The sequence below is a fragment of the Prenolepis imparis genome, unplaced genomic scaffold (assembly GCF_030444845.1).
Source record: "Prenolepis imparis isolate NDT839.2.m4 unplaced genomic scaffold, iyPreImpa1.0 SCAF_8, whole genome shotgun sequence".
Lineage (NCBI taxonomy): Eukaryota > Metazoa > Arthropoda > Insecta > Hymenoptera > Formicidae > Prenolepis > Prenolepis imparis.
The window spans coordinates 14503271-14527275 of NW_028141166.1; the positions used below are offsets into that span (position 1 = coordinate 14503271).

A 24005-nucleotide genomic window follows, 5' to 3' on the forward strand; every position below is an offset into this window, starting at 1 on the left:
AATTTTTGGCTCGTCTTAAAATATTAGAAATCGATACTTTTTTACCGCTGACCCTATGCGACGCATCCTTAATTTATGTATAGCAAATGAAAAAGTTTGTACGCTGGTGTCTGTTTGGTACCAAATGATTCTGTAATCAATGTGCTATTAAAATGTATAATCGATGAATTTTTGGCTCGTCTTAAAATATTAGAAATCGAAACTTTTTACCGCTGACCCTGTGCGACGCAACATTATTTTATGTTTATCGTATTAAAAAATTTGTACGCTGATGTCTGTTTGGTACCAAATGATTCTGTAATCAATGTGCTATTAAAATGTATAATCGATGAATTTTTGGCTCGTCTTAAAATATTAGAAATCGATACTTTTTTACCGCTGACCCTATGCGACGCAACATTATTTTATGTATATCAAGTTAAAAAATTTGTACGCTGGTGTCTGTTTGGTACCATATGATTCTGTAATCAATGTGCTATTAAAATATATAATCGATGAATTTTTGGCTCTTCTTAAAATATTAGAAATCGATACTTTTTTACCGCTGACCCTACGCGACGCAACATTATTTTATGTATATCAAGTTAAAAAATTTGTACGCTGGTGTCTGTTTGGTACCAAATGATTCTGTAATCAGTTTGCTATTAAAATGTATAATCGATGAATTTTTGGCTCGTCTTAAAATATTAGAAATCGATACTTTTTTACCGCTGACCCTATGCGACGCATCCTTAATTTATGTATAGCAAATGAAAAAGTTTGTACGCTGTTGTCTGCTTGGTACCAAAAGATTCTGTAATCAATGTACTATTAAAATGTATAATCGATGAATTTTTGGCTCCTCTTAAAATATTAGAAATTCATACTTTTTTGACGCGGACCCTGTGCGACGCATCCTTATTTTATGTTTATCGTATTAAAGAATTTGTACGCTGGTGTTTGCATGGTACCAAAAGATTCTGTAATCAATGTACTATTAAAATGTATAATCGATGAATTTTATATTATGCTCGTACTATGTAAATCTAAATTTAAGAGAAATAAAAGATGCTTTTTGATGTGCTTGAATCAGTTTTTATTAGGCACTATTTAATTATATAATTAATGCATATAATAAAATTTAGTAAATGTAATAGTATTTATTATAAAAATGTTCCAAAATTATTTAAATAAAAGTTATCATAATTTTTCGTTTTTTTATTGTTTAATATTGTTCAATCATTTTAAAAAATATTAGTTTTAAAACATTTAACTTTATATTCAATAAAATTATTAGTAATTTTTATTTACTCGCTTATAACATGTTGTGAATATTTAAATGGAAAGATGCTTAAATTAATCATATATATTGTCATAATATAAATTATGTTATAATAAGAAATTTAAATTCTCAATCTATTTCTACAAATACATTATAAAAGTTGATAGAACATTTCTTATATTTTAAAATAATTAAATGGGATATTAAAGACGATCTAAATCTGGAAAAGCTCTCTAATTATGATTTTTTTTAAATGTTGATACTTTATCCAAATTTGATTGTATCAGTACTTTTTAAAACACACAATTAATTAATTATTTTCAGTCCAAACGAAATTCTTTGCATTTTGTCTATTCTGACCCGAGTCATTGTTTCCTTCGTAAACATTGACGACTTCTCTAATTACATGATGATCATAAGGAGTATAGTCTTGTAGCGTTTTGTAAGGTCGTTGCGGATAATGATGCTCATAATGGGAGGAAACACCTGCCGGTATTCCATGTTCGTAAGCATGGAAGTCATTGAACGCGTTTGCCGGATAAGACGCTGGAGGTGTTCCGGAAAAGAGTGTATTCCATCCTAAAAGACCACTTATAAACAGCGCCACTTTCGTCAATAACAGGGCCTTCTTGGTCACAATCAGCAGGAAACCAAACATAAGCGGAATTAAAGATGCCAAATTGAATTTGAAACCCAAGAGAAATGGCAGTAATATGTGTCTGGTCAATTGTCTTCCTGAAATGATAGAAATTGTCCTTGAATTTACAACCAGTTATGCAGCCTTGGCCGTGCTGCCTACTGGAGGATGGTCTTGAAATCAGTTGGCAGACGTAATGTCTTATCCAAGACAAGAACCTGAGCGTATGGTTTGATTCTGTGCTAAGGTAACAAGAGAGATAATTCTGCATGTAACGAGCTACAATTTTTTAAAGCAAGCATTCTATTTTACGTAATCGTTCTTTTATTATAAAAGAATCTGTAATACTAATACGTAACTTTTTGATTACATTATTCATAGTTACTTTAGTATATCAGACTTACAAACATGAAAAATGTAGATGAAAAATATTGAAAGATTAAATTAAAAAAAAAATATTTATATTTTCAAAAATTTGCTACATTTGTCTCTATATATCTTACAAAAACTTTTAATATAAAGCAATGTATTTAGAACAAATTCTTTTCAAGTTAACAAACTTGAATCTTTTAATGTAGAATTTCGGAGCAATGTGAAAAAAGAATGGTCTGAAAAGAACTGAGCTGTTAAAATTATTTAAATTTATTTTAATTTAGTAATATATTTAATATTACAGTTTACCTGAACCGCTGCTCTGCCTGTCGTTATACGAAGCAGCTTTTTCGTTGAGAACAAATTCCAGCATTCCATCTCCGTTTAGCATTGGTCCGACGCGCATCTGTAATCCTGGGTATAAATTATCCAAATTCCACTTGATGTTTCGGCGTTCCATCAATCTGGCGGCTGCCTTCACGATATTTCCGAAATCTTTCGGATCGTAATCTAAATCCAAAAAATCTCTGCCATAGCCTTCCGCTCGATCTAATCGTACTTTTCCAAACTCCAAGGTATCTTTCTCGTGCCAGGATTGTAAAGCACTTAAAATACCACGATTTACGCATTCGAATGTGCCGTGTTCCTTCTTCGATAGACATATGCCGAAAGCTTCGTTGAAGCTATACGAATGTCCGTTCTCCAAAGTGATATGCTCCTTGGGCTCCATAATCACTGTAAAACTCGTTGACACGAGGATAAGCAGACATAGATAACGAAATTTGCTTTTCATCCTTGACCTACCGATCCCTCATATATAAAAGTATTATTCAGATTAAACAAGACATCAGGGAGAAAGTTGATAAAGAACTTGAAAATAAACTAAAAAAATTAAGCAGGTAGATAGAAGCTTTTGCACTGCAGTTATTCCGTTTCAAAATAACAGACACAAAATATCGTCGACACTATAAAATTTAAAAGCACCTAGAATGTTTCTCACATTTTTAAATTAGCATAACTCTTTACTTTTTTACTATTTTAGGATCAACCTTGTTTTTGTCGCACGGAGAAGACGTAAAGCAATGAAGTTCCCGTAAAATACTGTTCATTCTGTACCTGTGATCGCTCTCCTATATAGACGACAAGGGGGCGTTCACACAAGACAGAACAATTGGTTTCACTCTGAAGATTTTATAAGCAGCGAAAGTATACTCTTGGTTCGTATTTCGTGCACGCTTGGTCGATACACCGGATGCACCGAGGAGAGTAACTTCCGTCAGTCGAAGAATGGAGCGTCGAGAAGATCGTTATATCGTCAGATTGATGAGACAAGCTTGATGGCTGGGCAAGGAAAATTGAGAGAGCGTATGTAGCGCGAATATAATTATCGAATTTGTGTAGTGAATCTAGGGCACAAATGAAATCTAAAGATATCATTCAACATTTGGACAAGATATCGAATTAAGCATATTTTCGACGCAATATACATATGATCTCTGCTGAGATACAGACTGGAGATCTTAAATTTTATTTTAATTATTTTTTTAACTCTATTTTAAAATTATGTCTGCACATCGCTTATCTTTTTCGCTCTCTCTCCTCTCATTCTCTCTTACTCTCTCTCCTCTTTGTCTGATATTTTGTTCTAGATTTTTATATCATAAAAATACTGATGCTTAATTTATATATTTTTATTTTAATATTTTTATATTAAGATTTTATATTTTTTGAATAATCGTCTTATATATTATATAAAATTTATATATATATATTTTTTGTAATAGGGGATATTTGTTTGGAATGGAAGGTAAGGAAAAAATAAAGAAAAATCAATTTTTAATATTATACAAAAATTACAATTTATTTATAAATAACATGATAAGTTACATGATGATCGATATATAAATAATCATTGGATTAAATCTGGTGGTCCCGCGCGAGTACTGACTACGAGTTCGTTCCGCGTGCGATAGACGCGGATGACTCTGAAAGGATACCGCACGAGTGTATGATCGAGAGGGGGCGTGATTTCTGTCAGGTTCCACTATTTTAAGAATCATAAGATTCTCATAATCTCTGGATACCGTCTTTCGTCATGGTTGATAAAATGATGAGTTTCCATCGTAAAATCGTCGTAAGGTACGTCGAATACTTTCATCTATGGCGATCGATAGCATCTCTATCAATTGTCGGCTTTGACACTGTCGAGTCGTCGAGTCACGTACAGTTAAAAATCCGGTAATCGTCCTCGTTTAACAGTCGTAGTTTGCCTGTAAGTCCGCGTAGAATTGCGTTCGATCTGGTCGTTGTTGCATCAACAAGTGTCCGCGTTTGTCGAGCTGAGCTTGTCGAGCGGATCCCTGAGAAGTTGAGCCACGCCACCCTCAGGTGATCGCCAAGTTAAAGACGATCACTTTGGCGAAATGAAGGTAGAAAGTTAGAAGGAAGAGAAGTTGTACTTGACATTGGGCTATTCAGCGGGTTTGTACGCGTTATACGCGAGATCAGAGCCAGCTGCCGATCTCGCCCAACCGTGATGGTCGTGGTGCACCTCGTGTCCATAATCATGGACGGGATGAGAGACTACCTCGTAACTTTGGCTCTTGTAAGCGAGTAATTTCTGCAGGGCGATGATCAAGCTGATGACGAGGGCAATCTTGCCGATGATGAGAGCCTTAACAGCGATCAGAGCCAAAGCACCAAGGGCAATCGGAATAAGGGCAGCAGCCTTCAGTTTCAAAAGGAGAAGGATGGGCAACAGAGATTTAACAATCTTCTTCTTCTTTCCACGAGCTGAAACATGAACAACGTTCCGAAACATAAATCCTCCAATTTTTTTTAATAATTGCAATGTGCACGTTCAAATTTTCCCCATCTCGGATATTGAAATGTATCCCAGTGAATATATCTCAGTTTATCAAAAATATATATGATATGACGGAATTTTACGATTTAAAGTATAAAAATATTTTTATATATTTTATATATTTATATAGAATATCAGTTTAAATATATAATTAAAATATATAAATATATATATATTTTTTTTAAATTTAATTTAATTTTACCTTCATCGAAGGAGCGAGCAACGTCTTCCGGGAGGCTCAATTCGACAGTATGCGTAGATAAGAACTTGGCAGCTCTGTCGACGAGGGCCTGATCGATTGCAGCTTCTTTGGCTTCGGTCTCAGCTGGTAAGGTACTTTCAATGTCATTCAGAGACCTTGCATTGTCAGCCCGGCTGAAAAGAAAGAAAAGTGCGCATTTGCATAAGCGTATCCTCCGACGTTCATTAATCATTCGTACTATCTCCAACTTTCTATGCTAATTTTTTAATTGGACATTTAAATTTCTTTCAGAGTAAAGTAGCGTTACATCGTTCATTGATTAAAGTAATAAAGTGAGAATAAAGAGAATTAATACCCCCCAAACAGTTTCTCGTTTGAATGATAAATTTATGAATTATCTCTCATTGTAATTATACTTCAAGTGAATCAAAAAATCTGAAAATTATCAAATTTTATCGAAGGAATTAATTAATCCAAATCTAACCATACAATAATCTCTTTGTCTACGTTAATATACTATGTACAGATAATCTCATACACTTTGGCATAGTATAAAAAGTATAATGCGATACTTTAAATAGGATTTCACGCGTTCACCACACGAATCACCTCAATTTCACTCGGCGTCGACTTTATCGTCGTTTTTAATGCTCGATCACGGTGAAATGTAGCCGATCACTATCCCGAGCAAATCCTCGTCGTATCCCTTACCTGTTTTTAGCCTCCTCGGTCTGCACGATCTTGAATCCGTCGACGACTTCGATGTCGGCCGAGCGGACGACTCGGTCAACGTAGCGTAGGGCCTTCAGCTTGAGACACACCGCGACGTTGGATTCAGCGGAGCAAGAGGCATAAACGTCGAGGGCCTCTTCGAGGATCGACGGTGGCGGTGAGGCCGCCGCGTCCTGCGAAGCCGGTGCAGCGAGGGTGGATACCACGAAGAGTGCGCCGATTATTGCGAACTTGTACATCTTGACGTTGATTCTTTCAGAATTTCCCAACGACGAAAGAGAACCAAATTATTCCAACTCGTCGAGAAACTGATCTCTTCTTCACTTCCTCGCTCCTCGTCTCCCTTTTTCGTCTCTCGCACCTTAACGCTCGAACGAGTACGGCGATCGTATCGACACTGCCCGAAAGAATCACGATTGCTGCCTTTTATCCTCGTCGCGAAAGGGGCCCGCGTACGTTTTTGAAATTTTGATGGCCCCCACCGGGTGGCCCCCGCCGGGTTACAATCCATACGAGCTATTGGTTCTCCTTCAGGCGGTCATTCCGTTCGTGTCGTGTGCGTCTCTCGTTGACGCGCCTCCACACCACCGATCCTTCTCCTTCATCGGTTCTCTTTTCTTGTGTTTGTGTGTGCTTACTTACTTAGGTCGCTTGTGTACACAACGGGTGTGTTGGCTCCCGACAAACCCGCCCTGTGCGTATGCGTAGAACACACACACACATACAAACATGTGGTCGCGCGAGAACGCGAGAGGGAGAAAACGAGAAAGAAAGGAGAGAAAGAGAGAGCGAGAGAGAAAGAAAGAAAAAAACGAGAGAAAGATGATGTGTGCCTACGCACCACTGGCCTCTTCGGCCTCTCTGGGCGATCGGAGCAAGATCGGAGCACGATCGAATCGAGGGAGACGTTTCGACACGTGTCAAAGGCACCAAAAGTACCGATAGCAAACGGTAGAAGATGGGACATATCCCACTCATAAGTGTGCTTTGAAAATTCGGATCAAAGATGAAGATAGGAAGACGGATCTGGTACAATCCATGTGTTATCACACACATTTGATCTCGCAATTTTTATTGATTCAACGATTTCGCGCGCTATGTAAATAAATAATCGCGTGGAAATCTACGCGAAACTGCTCTCGTAAAAGGATTTAGATATATTATGTCTCCTTCTTACATGCTGAATATATCGGTGAAGATACAGCAGCTGCGACAGAAATTGCCTACTTGTCAGAACTTTCAAAGAGGGACACATGTGCAATGCTTATGCATTAAAGATGAATTATCTGCGGTAGCATATATTATTTGGCGTCTGTCCGGGTAATTCTTGAAATGACTTGTTCAATTGAGTCACTTGTCATAATTAGTTTCTAGGACAAGATGAGAGACCGTGCCTCGACATTTATTTTTATTATTGAATCGTGTTTCCCTCTTTCTCTCTTTCTCTTTTTCTGACATGATTATGCACTATAATGCATTGCGAGTTATAAGTAGTTTATCCTGGAAATCTTTAACTTGAAGTACACCTTAAAAAAATGTCGCGTCAACCAAGGATCTCATATCTGTATTGATAAACAGAAGCGACGCGTTTTATTTGGCCAAGCACTCGGGATAAGTTGGCTTATGATTTCGCTTTCAACAAGGTATATTACACCGGATACTTCTATACTACTATCACGTATAGACGATGCTTCGTTTATACGCCTCCACATAACTTTCTCAACGTGCTTATAATGTTATACGAGCCTGCGATGCTTTAAACGCTTACGCGATTCATTATTGATTTCATTACATGAAAAATCGCGACACTTCTGTCATTGCTCGACTGCTCATGAAACTTCCCTGGAGTCCTCGCGTTATCGGGGTCGCACATTATTTTAGTATAATTTTGAACCGCCATATATTCTCTAATAATACGTCCCGAATTCGACTAATAACAGTTACTTTTGGATTAAGTATCGCGTGACACTTTTTTCTTATCGATTCTTCGTTCCGCCTGTCCACCTCCAATTTTCTCATCGTTTTCTGTTCCATTCATTATATTAATTTTAAGAGCTAGAGACGTGAGTTAAGATCATCTTCTTTTTGTACGGCGCCGGTCGATACTAGTCAATGGTCTTTGAAATTAATGTATTCCAGTGGCTGTCGCGCGGAACGTTTAACGGTTTTTCACATGGAATGTGCGTGGACGCATCGCCGTGGTGTCCGATCATGTGTGTGAGTTGGGCCCAAGCCAGACTTCCTCCAGGAGGACGAGCCGCGCCTTGCCTCCGCGTCATCGTGACCCGAAGACTTCTCGCCTAGAAAAAGATGAAAAAATAAAACACATAGAGAAGACATACCGAAAAGTATTTTATTATACGCTCTGCCCGATGTATCCGTACGCGAGAAAAAAACGTGCGGCTGACTTTCTCCGCTTGTGCGGGCCCCCGAAGATGGTCAAACGAATCTCTGCACCTCGGTCCAGATTGCGTTCTCACGCGTCTTATTGAAGAATTTGCTAAAACGCACAACGGTATTTTAATACGCAACAAAGTATTCAAACGAATGGTATGTGACGTTAAAGCAATTTAATGAACACTAAACTTGAGACAAGTCTTAAAATTGTCTTGACATTTTTTTTAAAGATTTTTAAAACATTTTTAGACATTTTTGCTATCTGTGTGAATATAATTAAAAATATTGAGAGTTTTTCCTCTGTGTGTCTTAATATCTTAAATTTTAATATTCAATTCAATGTATATTTTTTTTTTATCACAAATTCTATCAAAAATGCAAATACAAAAATTTTAATTCGTGAATTATAGTAATATATAAAAAATAATGTAAACGTAAATTTGTGTGTCTGAAGATTTTGGAACTCTAAAGAATACTGTTGCTTTCCATTTCTCAATCATTTGCGATCTTCTTGCGACGTGATATTATATATATAAAATATACAGCGGATCTGAAGAAACTTTCACTTTGTTTCCACAATGATGTATTTTCTCAGCCTATCACGCATTTATTCTATCCGCGCGTCAGCAGATTCTATATTGCAGACGCGTCGGCGTTCTCAGTGTGCCTCACTTACGGGCAAGGAAACAGAAATCTGAAAGTTTTGCCGCACATTCCCCCTTCGCATATGTATTACATATATACAACGAATTGGTTCGTGTAAACGCCACAGCATCGCAAACTAGAGACGCTAATCCGGGGAGGTACATTGAGCCGGGTGGTAGCCATACGCGCTCTTGCTGATGGAACACTTTCCTCTCGTCGACGCCGGCGAGAGTGAACTCGTCCGAGGATCGAGGTCAGGTCAAGGCCCCCATGAAGTGAAGCCTTCGTACCTGAGAATTCTCGATCTCCTGCTCGTTCTGCTTCTCCCCTCGTTCTTTCTCCATCATCTCTTCACCTTTTATCTATGCATCGATCGCTTCGTTCATGCTTACGAAGCAATCGAATGATGAAAAAAGAAGGAGAACGATCTTGTTACGACTGACGAAACTCGTTTCTTTATATTCATCGATTATCTACATCATTAGAGCGTATCCTCTTTTTTTAGGTACAAAAAAATAAGTGAAACATTGATGCAGGTATATGATTTTGTGCAGCTATTATGTATAGTTATTATATATGTCGTTATGCGGGTTGGTAAAACCGTAATATCGATCTATTTTGCTTTTCTCTGTATCGTTGTAAGCAAGGAGTACAAGAGGAGTATGAGAAAAGAAAGAGAGAAAAGAAGTTTCGCGTCTTACGCACTGAAAGCACGCGTGAATGAACGAAACGAAAGTTCTCACCTTTCTTTCTGGCCTCTTGTTTTTTCGTCCACACACTCACGCGTGATTCTGTGGCTTTTTACCTAACAATTAGCTTCTCTCTGCACACGGCTCATTTAAGGAAGATGAGACGGGCCATTAATAAGAGCAATGAAGCTGCATGGATGAATGAAACCAGTCGTCGGAATGATACATTCGTCAGAATTCGCAAATAATAAGGAGCAAGTAGTTTAAATGGTTAATAATTACCACGTAATAATAATGAGCTAGATACCATAAATACGGGTATCGTCTACGCACCGTTCTAAATTGTTTACGCGCCACCGAAGAAAGTAGCGATATTAGTACTTTCACGTGAATAAATTTGTGCTTAATGTAAACTCAGTTAGTGCTAATTCCCGCGTGACGACCTACATATGAGGACACTCACGATCCGTTCTTCAGCCTATTTTACATTGCCGTACAATTACGACTGCAATTTCTATCACGGAATATCACGACACGAGTAATGAGATAAAGTGAAAATTGACGGTGAAATATACATATACTCTTGCTCCGAAAATGCGTCAACAGAATATCGAGATATCCGCCAATTTAATCACTTCGGGAAGATGAGGAAAAGAAGGCGAAGGATTCGGTATCTCGATTCATCGAGGTAACTTTCGGAACTTGAACGTAGAAGGGCCTTGCGCCGATGTATCAGAAAACGGTACCACCTGACCAGAAGAGATGCGTTCTTGAAGATCAACGAATTTTTGGATCTGGGTGCGACGGAGAGGATCGATTGGTGAGATCGAACGTAGGATGAGAGAGACAAAGAGAAAGAGAGGCATGGACCCGCGGGTACCAGGAAAGACGGGGGGAGGACCAGACATTGACTTTTTCTCCGGTACGGTAGAGAGTGTTAGGCGCACCTTGAAAAGGCTCAGCGCGGATGCTGACTGGCCCGATCGGTCTGCTCGGCCTGGTTTACTTCCCGAAGTGTGTGTCCACCGATTGGTCTCCGCGTGTACGTCCGTCCGTCCATCCTACGTACACGCAGAAACTCTCTCGCGCTCGCGCACGCTCGAATACGCATACGATCGTCGCGGATGGATCAAACAAGTGCGTAAGGTGCCCGCGCGAACACGTCAGATTTCATTCGTGCGTTTCTCGTATGTAGGTGATGTCGTTCCTTCTCTCTCTCTCTCTCTTTCTCTTGGTCCCTCTATGTATCTATACTGTCGCTCGCTGATGAGATCGATGGTCTCTCTCTCTCTCTCTCGTTATTTTTCTCGAAGAGATAACCGGACACTCGAAGACGTATGTCCATTCATGTCGTCTGCACCGGCACGTTAAATCGTAGTCCAAATAGACACGACTGGATCTCTATGTCTATATAAAAGCATTTCTCTGTCTCACATACTTGTCTCGCCTCTTTACCTCCGGTTTTCGCACACCCCTCCATCTTCCATCTCGCATCTCGTTGAGCCTTACTTTCGATCGAGTCCCGAATCAACGGGCCATCAGTCGGTCAGGCTCCAATTCTTTCGCACGCCTCATCCCCGCCGTCTTCTCTCGCATCCTTCTGCCGCTCTCTTTGTAGCTCTACGATTTTAGCGTATCGGTGACTTCCGTTAGTTTCACCCGAATTTTAAGCATCTCGCAACGAAAGATACGACGATGGAATTTCAGTGCTAAATTATACTCATACGCAATTAACACATGGCAAGCTATCGAAATAATTAACTATATGCATACGCACACGCGCCAAATGCAAATTTCATTCATAAAACGTAAGATTTATTAATGCGGAATAAGATAAGGAAATAATATCGAAATAATATGCGATCATTCAATAATTATAGTCTTAATTTATTTGCGTATTTATAAATATACATACATATTGTGTTCACACATGTGACGCGGTGAGCGTATCGCTACGCGTGCAACAATAAATACTGAGGATGATCCGTGTAGGAGCGTTCTCTCGTGTGTGCAATGATCATAAAGTGAACACAGCAGGAGAAGTGAGAAGAGATCGAATTATTCACAGGATGAAAATAAATAAGAGTTACGCGCGAAGAACAGAAAAGGAAATATTTCGCAAGGAGTTAGAGAGAGAGAGAGAAATGAGATTGAAGAGATGCCACGATGACATTCGTAAAATTTTTTCTTTCCTAAGTTGACGTTGGTTTGTACGCGGAGTAGGCCAGATCGTGTTCAGACCTTCCCCATCCGCTCGATCCTCCGTGTCCTCCGACTTGAACGACTTCGTGTCCGTGGTCGTGACCGCCTGACACAAGTTTCTTTAATCCGATGATAGCAGCAAGTACTAGCGCAAGTTTGCTCACTATCAGCGCTTTGCCAGCCAACAGTGCGAGAGCGCCTAGAGCTAAAGGTACTAATGTGCCGCCAATTAACAGAGGAATGGCGAGAAGACCACCCATTTTATTCTTCTTCTTGCGACCTAGAGAAGATAGAGTGATTATTTTAACTAAGAGTGTTTAATGAAATATAAAATAGCGAAATTTTATGATAGACAATTTATATTAAAAACTAAAATTTATATTTTAATCTATGTTAAATATTATTATTTATATTAATTATCATAATGAAAGAAGTTAAATTACAATTCTATTCAATATATGTGAATAGAGCAAGAATATAGAGCAAGAATATTTGATATAAATCAAAATAATTAAATTTCAAACAATTTATTAAACATCTAATTATTATTAATTCACATTTGTTAACATTATTAATGTTTATAAATAAAATGGTTTATTAATAATGCTGATCTTCTTACCTTCTTCTGAGAAGCTACGTTGAATTTCCTCCACGTTTGGCAATTTTAGCTTCAAGGTGTGACTTTGAAAGAATTTGATAATCCTATCGAAAATCATGTTATTAAGAGTATCGTCCTTGTCCTCTAACGATCGCGGTAAACTGGCTTCAATTTCCTGCAGAGATTTTTCTGGCTCGGACTCGTTGGCAGTTGATTCGTCGTGAACTAGAGTAACGCCATCGGCTACATTCAACTGCACATTCCGAGAGATCCTATCCATGGCCGATAAAAGCTTTAACTTGAGACAAGGACTCAATTCCGCGCCGGCACAATCTTTGTACACTTGATAGACGTAACGCAACTCTCCAAGTACGCCGATGCCACTTGACCTTGCGGTTTGTTGTTCGTTAATGGAATTGGATGTGGGATTAGTTTCGGCCGATCTCGCAGAGATCGCCGTCACTAATATAGCCAGACATACGTAATAATGTGCAAACCGTTTCATTTTTGTAAAATAAATATCTGTAAAAAATAATTAATTCGATAAAAAATATATTGAATAAAATCATTAACAATTTGATTCTACAATTCATTATCGTGCAAACGAAAGTATAACGCAATAATAGCGTAAATTAATTGATAAATTAATCAGTTAATAAATAGGCAAATGCTTAATTTTTTAATAAGCGCGAATAACGCGAAGAAGTTTTATCACAAATTATTAAAAAATTTATTTTAAACTTGAGAAACTTAAGAAAGATTTCATTTTTTTTTAAATTGCTCGAGTTGCTTATGCCACTTAATAATTTTTCAAAATATAACTTCTATCCAAGTATAATAATTCATAAAAAATTATGATACACTTCTTTATCATCTATTTACGAGCAACTTTAAAAAATATTCTTATATAAATTTTTTCATATATATATATTTTGATCACAAAACGCCTACAAAAATCCATCACTTAAGGCGACCACCGAAGATTCGAACTCAACGCAAGCCTCAATCAAGACACTGTACCTTCCACGCAACTTGATAATCAAACGTCTCGTCTTCTTCCTCGAGAAGGTCCTTGCACGCGACTGCCGGCTTCTGATTAATTTAACACGCTGCGTATTACCGCAAGATGCGTGTATAGCTGTGAGCACTCTAAGTAGACTGTACGTAACGGAAGCCCTGCCCTAGCTCTATATATCTGGCCAGCTATACCTCCGTACTAGGATATTTCCCCCACCTGGTTGGCGTCGGTGTACACCACTATTGCGACTATTTTCATACGGCATTGATTTGAGAGCGGTCGCTTTGCACCTAGACAACCACCCGAGGGACGAAAGTAGAGAGCAGAACTTACCTCCGCGGAACGCGTCATAATCACGGTACACTCCTCTCCTCCCGAGGATTTTATCTCCCACCAGCAGGCGCATCCGAGCGAGTTTTGCCACTCTTTGCACGGGCCTTTCGCGATAGAGCTGTCCTCGTCTTTCTATGCTAATGCTCATTCCTCATACGGATTTAATTCGACCGGTCTAACCGCATTTCGTCCGTATCGTGGTTCCGTTGCTCCTCTTTGCGCGTGAACGCGTAGGCCGACCACCTACGCATCGACCGACGCGGTTCGATGCTCCCATCGTTCGTTCGTTATTCAGCGGTTCTAATTTCTCGCCGGTTGTTCCGATTCGAATAAGATTGAAAATGAAAGGCGCGCCGGAAAACAATACGACGTTGGCGGAAACGCCTTGGGATTTTCACGAGCCAGAGAGCCACGCGAATCTGACGAAAAGTCTCGAAACGACACGTCGAATGTAGAAAGTACCAAGGATTGACCAACAGTTTACGGTTATTGATATATATTTGATAACAGGAAACGCAATAAAATATAAAGTGTGTTATTAGCACGAGCTTACACATACTCAGATTAGTCTATATTTATACGATATGATGTAAAATCGTTCATTCGTTAACTAGCGAGAGATTGCGAGCTGAGGATCCGTTGTTCCAGCTGTTACTTTCTAGGCTGCCTTAATTATTTACGTCAAATTTCGTGCGATTATATCGGAATACGTGATATTCAGAATAAATTTCGCATATGAGACCAGGCTTCTAAATATGGTTTCGGGACGTCAAAAAAATTCTTTTCGAATGTCAATCAAGATAGTTTAAAGTTACTGATACAGAATTATCATCATCACATATGTACGATTGGAGATATATAATTGCATTTCTCTCTTTCTCATTACTTATATCAAGCATTGGACACGCAGTTATACCGCTGGCATTAAATTTGTGATTCTTGAAACGTTTGCCTCAGCTATTATAATTAATGTGACAATGTACGTTCCACTTTTCTATGAAAGATCGAACAAACGTTTTCCTCTACTCGCCAACATAGTCATGTCATCGAAAAAGGAGAAACGATGAATCGGCAAATTAACGTATACCGTTACGCGCGTTAGGCACAATTTCTTTATCCAATTAATCATTTAATTCACCGATGCTTCTAATTCAATGATACTTCGTTCCTAGTATATCCCTTGTACCCTGGACTTTTCATCCTGTTCGATTCGATTATACGCGGACGTGGTTTTAACTGGGTCATACCAAGTGAAAACGCCGTTTGCGTGCAGGTACACTTAGACCATTTAACGAATTAAACGTGTTTCCAGGAGGAGAGAAACGAAACGGAGACTCTCACGCAAAGGAAAAAAAAAGCGAAATATCCTGTCGTCCTCTCATTCAGAGTTATCATTAAATCATAGTTTGCTTTATCATATATACTACCCCCTTCACCTTCGTTAAGGCCGCCTCGAGATTGCCGGTGCATGACGTTTTCATTGAGTTGCACGCGAATGTCCGAGAAAACATCGTGACCGGCTAACGGATGCAAAGGAAGGAGAGTCGGTCTTCTTCTCGCGGTCTTCTCGTCACACGTCTTCCCTCCTGCCTCTCTCCCCCTGTTCCCCCCTTTCCCCTTTTCCGCCCCGAGTGGATCCACACGACTGCGATGCTGCCGGAACTTACTTGCAGCATAATGTCGCGTTACCGATTTCTCGTACACGTACATGCCGTGAAAATGATCCCCCTCATGGAATGGCGAAAGCGACGGATCTCGCGAGATGGATCACCGCCATACGTCACGCGGCTAATAAACGTGTGCCTTGGAACTTCATCGTTTCCGGTTCGCGGAACCATCGGGCCTGAATTCCATTTTGTACGACCGGTGATTTTCTCGACGGCTCGATACGCGTGGCTACTCGGCCAATGAAACTATCGTTATTGTACCTCCTTTTTCTATTTTAAAAGCCGCTTCGATAGCAACGGAAGCCGCGGTATGCAGGTTACCAGTTGTATCTAGCTGCGCTTTCAGAGGGGAGAGCTAATCATTGGGTTAAAATGCATATTATCAAGTATTTAGATGGATTATGACATATTATCTCTCGCGAAAAAAATCTTATCCTGAATTTATACAAATGTTTTAGTTATTTGGTAAAATTAATAGTTAATTGTGTCAGTGACATTTGTGATGGATATTTTTCATTTGACATTAATACGATATGAATTAATATGATATTAGCCTGCTGTATAATTTTTAACGGTATTTCTATTTTTTTTATAAAAAACATGTAATTTTTTAAATTTTAAAGAGATTTTAAAAATTAAGTTGTATGTTAGTATTTAAATAAAATCCTGATTTTGAATATAAATCAAAATTTTCTCTCTTTTACATATACTTACCTAATATAATATAAAATAATAGATTTAATTTAAACTTAAAATATTAATTTCTCTTTGTTCCAGTTCTCGCACAAAGAAATTGCTTTGAAATTCTCTAAATATTTAATGATAATGATAATAAAAAGAAAGAGCAATGCGAGGAATGTGAAGAGAGCTCCACATAGAATATTTCCATATTTACCGTAAATCGTATAAATCACTCACCAATCTCGTATATATGTATCTCGTATGTATTATACACATAGTTCGCATTCCTGAGAAATAAAGCGGTCGTGCTGCGCGTTCATCCTCGACTAGTTTTCCTCATGAACTTTATTCTATTTCCATTACGTATCTATTTATGTATGGAAAATGCGGTGCATCGCTGCATCCGGTGCACGATCGCTGTTTCGAATTCAATAGAGCGTATTTCACAGTTCTTACGTTACGCTTTACGATTACGAGTGCAAGTGCAACGTTGTATAAATAAAAGTACTCGGTCACGGACGGCGGTCACTCTTACGAGAATCAAAGAAAACGTTGAAGTTCTCGTCGACAGAGACTGCAGGCATTGAAGTCTCTTTCATTGGGACAAGGCGGAGGCTGCAGGCATTGAAATCTCTTTCATTGGGACAAGACGGAGGCGTCTATTTGTCGTCTTTTTATTATAAAAGAAAAACAGGAGGTGTCACATAATGGAAGCACACAGTCAAACATCAAATAAATATTAATATAAGATGTAACGAATAAATAACGCGCGCGAGTTCGCGTAAATATACATACATAAAACAATGAGCATTTTCCAGAGGTACTGGTGACTGGCCGCTGGATCAATCGACCGGATAGAGTAAAGCAAGAGAAAGAAAAAAAAGGAGAGAATTTTAAAAAAATAGAAAATTACACGTAAACATAGGGAAAAAGGATAGAAAGATTCGGAGAGAAAGATTTCAAGCTGAATAAAATTTTACAGTTAAAATAGCGGAGATCGCAGGAGCTGCAGACAGGTATTGGTAATTTTTCTTCGAATAGATAGACTAGGTATTTTTTGTACATGACGGTAGCATAAGTAAGAGAGAGGAAGGAGATAATAAAGAAAATGAGAGAGAGTGAAGCGGACGCAAGTGGAACGAAAGGGAACATGGAATCGTTGCAAGAGAAATGCAAGAAACAAGATGGAGAAACTTTCTATGGTATGGATTAAGCTCATGCCTGGGGTTGGTGGGCGCGATAAGCGATTTCATGGGCATCCTGCGGCAAACTCCTGGCCCATCCGTGTCCGCTGCTGCCGTATCCACCGCCAGCACCACCATAGTCGCCACCACCGTAACCACCGCCACCATGGCCGCCGTCGTCGTGGCTGACCACGTGGCTACTGCTGTGATGCGGATGCGAGACCACTTCGTAGGTCACGTGCTTCTGACCGCTGAGGAGCTTCTTCAGCCCGATGATGGCCGAGATCACGAGAGCGATCTTGCCAATGAGCAGGGCCTTACCGGCTATCAGGGCGATCGCGCCAAGTGCTAGCGGCAATAAAGCGGCCGCTTTCAAGGCTATGGCCATCAACAGAGGTCCTAAGATCTTCTGCGCCTTTTCTGCAAAGTTTCAAACATTTATTTTTACATCAAAATCGGCAATGAACGCTCTTTATATTTTAAACAGCTTTTTCATAATATTTTTTTAAAATAGCTTTTTGACAGTTCTTTTTATAATCAAGATTTTTATTGCACACGTATATTTGTGTGATTTGAAATTGCATTTCGACTTTATCTTGCTTTAATTTCACGTTAATGAACATTTTTAAATGTGTGCTCAATATAAAAAAATAATTTCTTTATTTATGCTAATAGACTCTTTAATTATGATTTAATATTATGATTAATTATCATAAATATTAGGACGTTCGATTTAAGACGGTTGGTTTTGTGTGAAATAAAGCGTATATGTTCATATATTCATTTATCGCTAAATGTAGGATATGAATACGGGCCACGTAGGTTAATGCTATCATTATTCTCTCTTTACACTTCTGTGGAGAACGGGAATCTGACTACATCACGAGATGTAGTCAGAACATGTTTGAATATACGGTTTTGCTCCATGAAGCCCCTCAATTATCCTATTACGAGATGTACTATCAAGATATGTATTTTTTATCAAACAACGAATAAATTATAAATGATGTATAGTGATTTGTGTGAGCGAGAAATGCATACCCATTTCACGCACACTTCTTTTTAGGATTGTCTCTAATTATACATAATTTGATAAAGATACCAATTTAGAATTACAAGAAATCGTTGGCACAAATTGAGTTAGAAGACAATAACATCACGTCGTATGTAATATAGATAAATTAAAGATGATCTAAAAATCGATAAATTTGATATAATATAATATTGATAAAATTATTGTAAAAAATATTTCAAATTTTTTCTTAATTATAACATCATAATACAACAATTGTATCGAGATAAATTATGTGAGTTTGCATTTATAAATGATGTGATATATAATCTCCCGAATTAATTTGTATAAAATGTTAATTTTGCTTTATTTTCACGTGCCGGAATTAATCATCGAATAACAGTACGAGCAGCTCATGTAACTAACAACGCAGGTAAATCATTGTAAATTCGATAATAATAATGGTTCTCCGTAAATCACATCGCGCCAAATATGGTGATGCACAGTACTTTTAAAGTGGAATAACGCCGAAGGTCAAGGCGAAGTACCAGGATGGAAAGTATGTCAAAAATCTCGTTCGGTGGGATCTCTCTCTCTCTCTCTCGCTCTCTATCTCGGTCTTTCAATATCCCCGGTGCTTTCCTCCCGATCCTCTTCAATCGAGGAGGTTCAAGGAGAAGCGGAACCAGTTCTTCAGTGGGTCAACGTCTGCGACCGGTATTGACTTCCTCGTCATCATCGTCGCGTGTTCACACGACGACGATGGACGCCGAGAACTCTCGTACCGCAGCTGACGTTGGCCCGATAAACTCGTGTGATTACCTCTTTGGTATGCGAATAATTTAATCTTTTTCTTCTCTATTGTGTCTTTACATAACAATCTTTCTTAAAAGCAAAATGTACGTTAGTAACAGAGAGATTTATATAAAAAATTATTATTATTTATATATTTTAATACTTTAAATAATATTTAAATAATATTTTTAATTTTTATATTAATAAATTTTATATATATATGTATATATATACCTATATATAATATTATGTATATATATATATAATATTATTAATAATATAATTAAACAGAAATATGTATAAAATTATTAATTTTTTTTCTCATATTATAGAGCAGTCATGATGACCAAGATGATTTTGATATTCGCAAAAAGTGCAAGCGTTCTAAACAACATGATTATTCAATTGATTTACAACTTGATTAAGAATTACTCAATTATTGCGCTAGTCTCACTTTCAAAACGATCTTCTATTTAACAAGTGCGAGCAATCACTGTAACGAAAATCTTTCGCGAATAACAAAACATAATTAGAGACTAGAAATGCTACATCGTAACCGGTTCGATATCACATCCAAGCACATTTGTAAGTTGATATTCTTGCATCACTGTCTCAGAATGTATATAAATTTCAAATTATAATATGTATACTTACTCTTTTTTCCACGGCTCTCGACGGCGTTATCGCTGAAGTCCTCGAAGCTGCGCCCAGCAGACTCAATCGCTCCCAAAATGTCGCTGCCCTTGAGGTCAACTTTAACGGAGTGCGTCCTTAGGAACCTTCCAAGACGATCGAACAAGAGCGTATCGAAATCGCTGGATTCGATAGATCTGCCAAAAAACGTAAGCATAAGTATTTTCTAATAGTTATGAACGTAAGAGCTTCGAACGTTTAAGTTTTCTCCTAATCACGTAATTCTCGGAGTTCTTTCTCACAGAACGACAACCAACCTGGGCGCACCCTCGCCCTCGGCGCTGGACGTCTTGACGACGGTGATGCCCTCGGACAGGGTAATATCCTCCTTGTCGGCCAGAATCTTGTCGACGAAGGTGAATACTTTGTACTTGATGCAGTTGATGGACTCCTTTTTCAGACAGTCGGCATATATGTTCGTCATCAGGTCGTTCTCACTTCCGCTGACCTTGTCGCTGGTCGGCAATGCCAGGGTCGCGGTCAACGCCGCCAACAGCCACAGTAACGTCACGAAATGATTGGCCATGGTCACCGAGTGCGACTACACCGCGTTCTACGCGTCTCGTGCGAACGAAGCCGAGGATATTCTATAGTCGCGTGCCTCACGTGCGGTACGTTTTCTTGGCTCCTTCGTGCCCCAACAACGTGCAGCCGCGTTCGTACGTAGTCAGACACGCCAGGATGCGTCGATGCTGCCTCGTGTGTTACATCTAAAAGAGGTTGCTTTGCTTTTATACCGAAGTATCGCACGAGGGGAGCCTTCGAGGATTCGCGGGCCATCGGGGGTCCGCATTCGCATCATACGCTCTCTCACCTCCCTCCTTTTGCTGCTCCTCTTTCATCAGCCCCCACCCCTTTCTCTCTCTTGCTCTATCGAGTGTGTCGAGTACCGCAGGAGTTCCCCACGCTTCCTCCCCTTTCATCGACCTTTCCTCTCGTCAGCCCGTTTATTTTGGCAAGGTAAAAACTGCGGACCATGAAGGAGAAAAAAACAGAAGCTCGAGGAGAAGAAGAGGAAAGATATGAATATATAATACGAAAGAGAGTCTCACGATACATATATCCAGAATTCTTTAGACAGAATTAATATGAACTCTCGAATTCTCAGATTAATATGTATATTCTCATATTCTTCTCTTATCGCGTTTATCTTCTTCGTATTTCTCCGCCCTCTCTTCCTGCATCAACGTGTCCAGCATGTTCTCACGCTATGGACCTACTTTAAAACATATTAACTTGTGACAGAAGGCAGGGGAGCCCCTCCAATACAGTCCGAACCAGATTCGATGAGAGAAACTTACAACACGGTGGAAACCTATAGACATTCAGGACGCCAGAAAAAGTATACGTGGGTCCTATATGATTTGCTGCACCACTTCACCCGTCTATACCTGCCTATGATTACGAGAGTGTTGTACGACTCGAATGACCATCGCTCGTGCGGGAGTCCACGTATGTGTCGTGCATTGACGTTGATTCGAGACGGCTAATCAAGAAATTCTGGTCAACTGTGAGATTCCACGATGGTCATTTGCCGGTGTGCAATTCACGGAACGTGAATGTTTCTAGAGCTCATAAAGAGAATTACAACTATTCGATATTTCTCTTCATTTATTCAAATAATCGCAGAAGCGCCGCGGTCGCTCCAGATACTTTAGTTCAACGAGGTCGTACAGTTTCGACAGATACACGAAGCGCCGTTTATATTGATGATGAATCCGGCGGCGGATGCAATTACAACTTCCATTAGCAACGACTGGTGACTCATGTCTTGCTACTTCGGCTTGATTAATTCTTTGTATTAAAAGTGGCACAATGTAGCATGCGAAGAGTTTAGATGGTCAGTTACGGTAAAATTGCAATTTTTTCATTCCTTTAGGTACGTTATTTTTCTGATTACAATGAATTGTAGAAGTACAATGGAAATTATCTTGTCGCCTGATCGTTCAGTTTTATCTGGAAATTGCATTTTACGGCGATTATCTATCGTAACATGTAGAGATAAAACCACACACGTTTTCTACGAGAGTTCGTAGTGTATCAGCGACGATTAATTGTTGCAGGTGATATCTCTCTCGGTCCACCACCGAAAAATTCATCGACAGATGATGAAGACGAGATATTATCCCTGAAACGAGGTCACTCACCTATTTATAACTAGGTCGAGAGTTGGGCGATCGTTTTGGTCTCTCTCTCTCTCTCTCTCTCTCTCTCTCTCTTTTATATTATCTCCCTCTTCTTTATATCTGTCTCTCCTTCTCTTTTTCTTGCTCCTTTCCACAGTAACGACGTTCTCGATCCCGACTTCACTCGGGAAGAGATCAAGATCCCCCGGTACGCGAGAGCGAATGTCGCCTTGAGCGAAATCACACATCTGACGGTAACCCGGGTTCTTTAAAACTTCAAGCAAAATGAACAAGAAATTACACCTGCGCACTCTTAAACAAAAGCGAACGTCTCGCATAATTGAAAAAAATAAAAAATAAACGACGTATTTAGCCTCATATTTAGCATTGTAATTAATTCTAAAGATTACTGTCTAATTTAAAGCTTCATTTTTTTCTATTATAAAAATTATATAAATTGTAAACATGCATACAATGAAATAATTGATAGATCTATCTAAATATATTTAATATTTATCTCTTTCACAAGTAATACTGTCTTCATAAGCGAGCAATAATTCATTAGATACTTGTCAAATCTACAGGAATGACGGTAATATAAAATTAATTAATATATATCGGAATTAAAAGCAAAGCTTTAAATGGAACTGCATTAAAATTTATTAACATGTTTCTCATTTCTGAATTGGCGCACTAAACCGTCAAGAAAATTGTTGAAAGTGTTGGACCGCTTCCATAAAAGTTTCTTAGGAATCGTCAGAAAATGCCGCAGGGGAGACAGAAAGAGAGATCGCGATGCTGTTAAAGAGGATGTGGAGAACCAGGGAAACCGGACTCGAATGTCGCGATGCTCCTGTGATACCAATTAGTCAGCCGCGCCGGGAGCAATTAAGTACGAGAGCACCAATTAGATTTCATTGTAGCAGATATATCCATTCCGTACGACAATGTGACCCTGGCCGTGGAACGTTGAAAGTTATGGGAAAGATAACGGTTGCTCGGTGATTGTTTCGAAACTGCGGCACTCGGTTAAGTTCAAGGTATACCAGCTGGCATTTCAAACCAATCTGTAAGGTATTCGTGTATGTATGCACGTACTGTATGCACGTGCGATATCAAACGCCTTATAATGCATAGCCGGCATGTGCCATAACTCATCTCATCTATCAACTAGAAATGCATCTCATGAATGAAGTTTATCTCGGAGAATATTGCACGATTAGATGCGTAATGATGGAAGATTAGAAAGTAGATGAAGTGCGATGAATTCTCGCGAATTTTGAAACAAGTGCGACTTAACTTACTAAACAAACGGTATAAAAATAATATTTTTTAATAATTTTTTAAAAATATTTTTTAATAATTAAAAAAAATTTTTTTTTATTATTTTTAATATTATAAATAAATAAAGCACATTTGCGAAAATATAACTTGAAATTTTTATTTCCGCAGAGTTGCCGAAGGAAAATTATTTATTATATAGAAAATTGATTGTTATGCAAAATGGCACGAAGACCTCTTTGTGCCGATGCAATGATGCGACGATACGCGCGCCTAACAATGTTTTAGGAAGTCGACCCGTCACTAGGAAGTCTAGTAACCCAGTGACGCATGAGAAATTCTAAAAACTAATCATAACGTGAGAATCCCGTACCTAGATTTAGACGCGGGTAAAAGACGCGTTCGGCACGGAAATTTACGACTCTCTAATAATGAAACGACGGACAACTCGACACTGCAAACGCGGAGAAATTCCGCTTTTGTGAGCTCGAAGAATGGTTTTATTCATCCGCTTGTACATCCGTGATGATCAACAGTGCCAATTTTCACATTTAAAAAAATTTTTTTTATGTATAGTGTATTTTTTTATTTATTCTACATAGTGTATTTTTTTA

At 38.7% G+C, this 24005-nt stretch overlaps 4 protein-coding genes across 4 annotated transcripts; all 4 read right to left on the reverse strand.

Moving 5' to 3' along the window:
- Window positions 1-1408: 1408 nt before the first annotated feature.
- On the reverse strand, window positions 1409-3155 carry LOC145939789 (uncharacterized). Its single transcript, XM_083044391.1, has 2 exons — window positions 2580-3155; window positions 1409-1996 (listed from the first exon to the last, which is right to left on the reverse strand). The coding sequence occupies exons 1-2, from the start codon at window positions 3061-3063 to the stop codon at window positions 1572-1574; spliced, it is 909 nt and encodes a 302-aa protein (XP_082900517.1). The 5' UTR covers window positions 3064-3155; the 3' UTR covers window positions 1409-1571.
- A 948-nt stretch (window positions 3156-4103) lies between these two features.
- Osi9 (DUF1676 domain-containing protein Osi9) lies at window positions 4104-6477 on the reverse strand. Its single transcript, XM_083044271.1, has 3 exons — window positions 6050-6477; window positions 5339-5511; window positions 4104-5063 (listed from the first exon to the last, which is right to left on the reverse strand). Exons 1-3 carry the CDS (start codon window positions 6307-6309, stop codon window positions 4741-4743), a joined length of 756 nt encoding a protein of 251 aa, XP_082900397.1. The 5' UTR covers window positions 6310-6477; the 3' UTR covers window positions 4104-4740.
- A 5223-nt stretch (window positions 6478-11700) lies between these two features.
- LOC145939624 (uncharacterized) lies at window positions 11701-14007 on the reverse strand. The gene is made up of 3 exons (XM_083044075.1): window positions 13622-14007; window positions 12623-13123; window positions 11701-12283 (listed from the first exon to the last, which is right to left on the reverse strand). Exons 2-3 carry the CDS (start codon window positions 13104-13106, stop codon window positions 11994-11996), a joined length of 774 nt encoding a protein of 257 aa, XP_082900201.1. The 5' UTR covers window positions 13107-13123; window positions 13622-14007; the 3' UTR covers window positions 11701-11993.
- Window positions 14008-17000: 2993 nt separating this feature from the next.
- Window positions 17001-20638, reverse strand: LOC145939512 (uncharacterized). The gene is made up of 3 exons (XM_083043854.1): window positions 20242-20638; window positions 19946-20121; window positions 17001-17904 (listed from the first exon to the last, which is right to left on the reverse strand). The coding sequence occupies exons 1-3, from the start codon at window positions 20508-20510 to the stop codon at window positions 17516-17518; spliced, it is 834 nt and encodes a 277-aa protein (XP_082899980.1). The 5' UTR covers window positions 20511-20638; the 3' UTR covers window positions 17001-17515.
- Between the last annotated feature and the right edge of the window lie 3367 nt (window positions 20639-24005).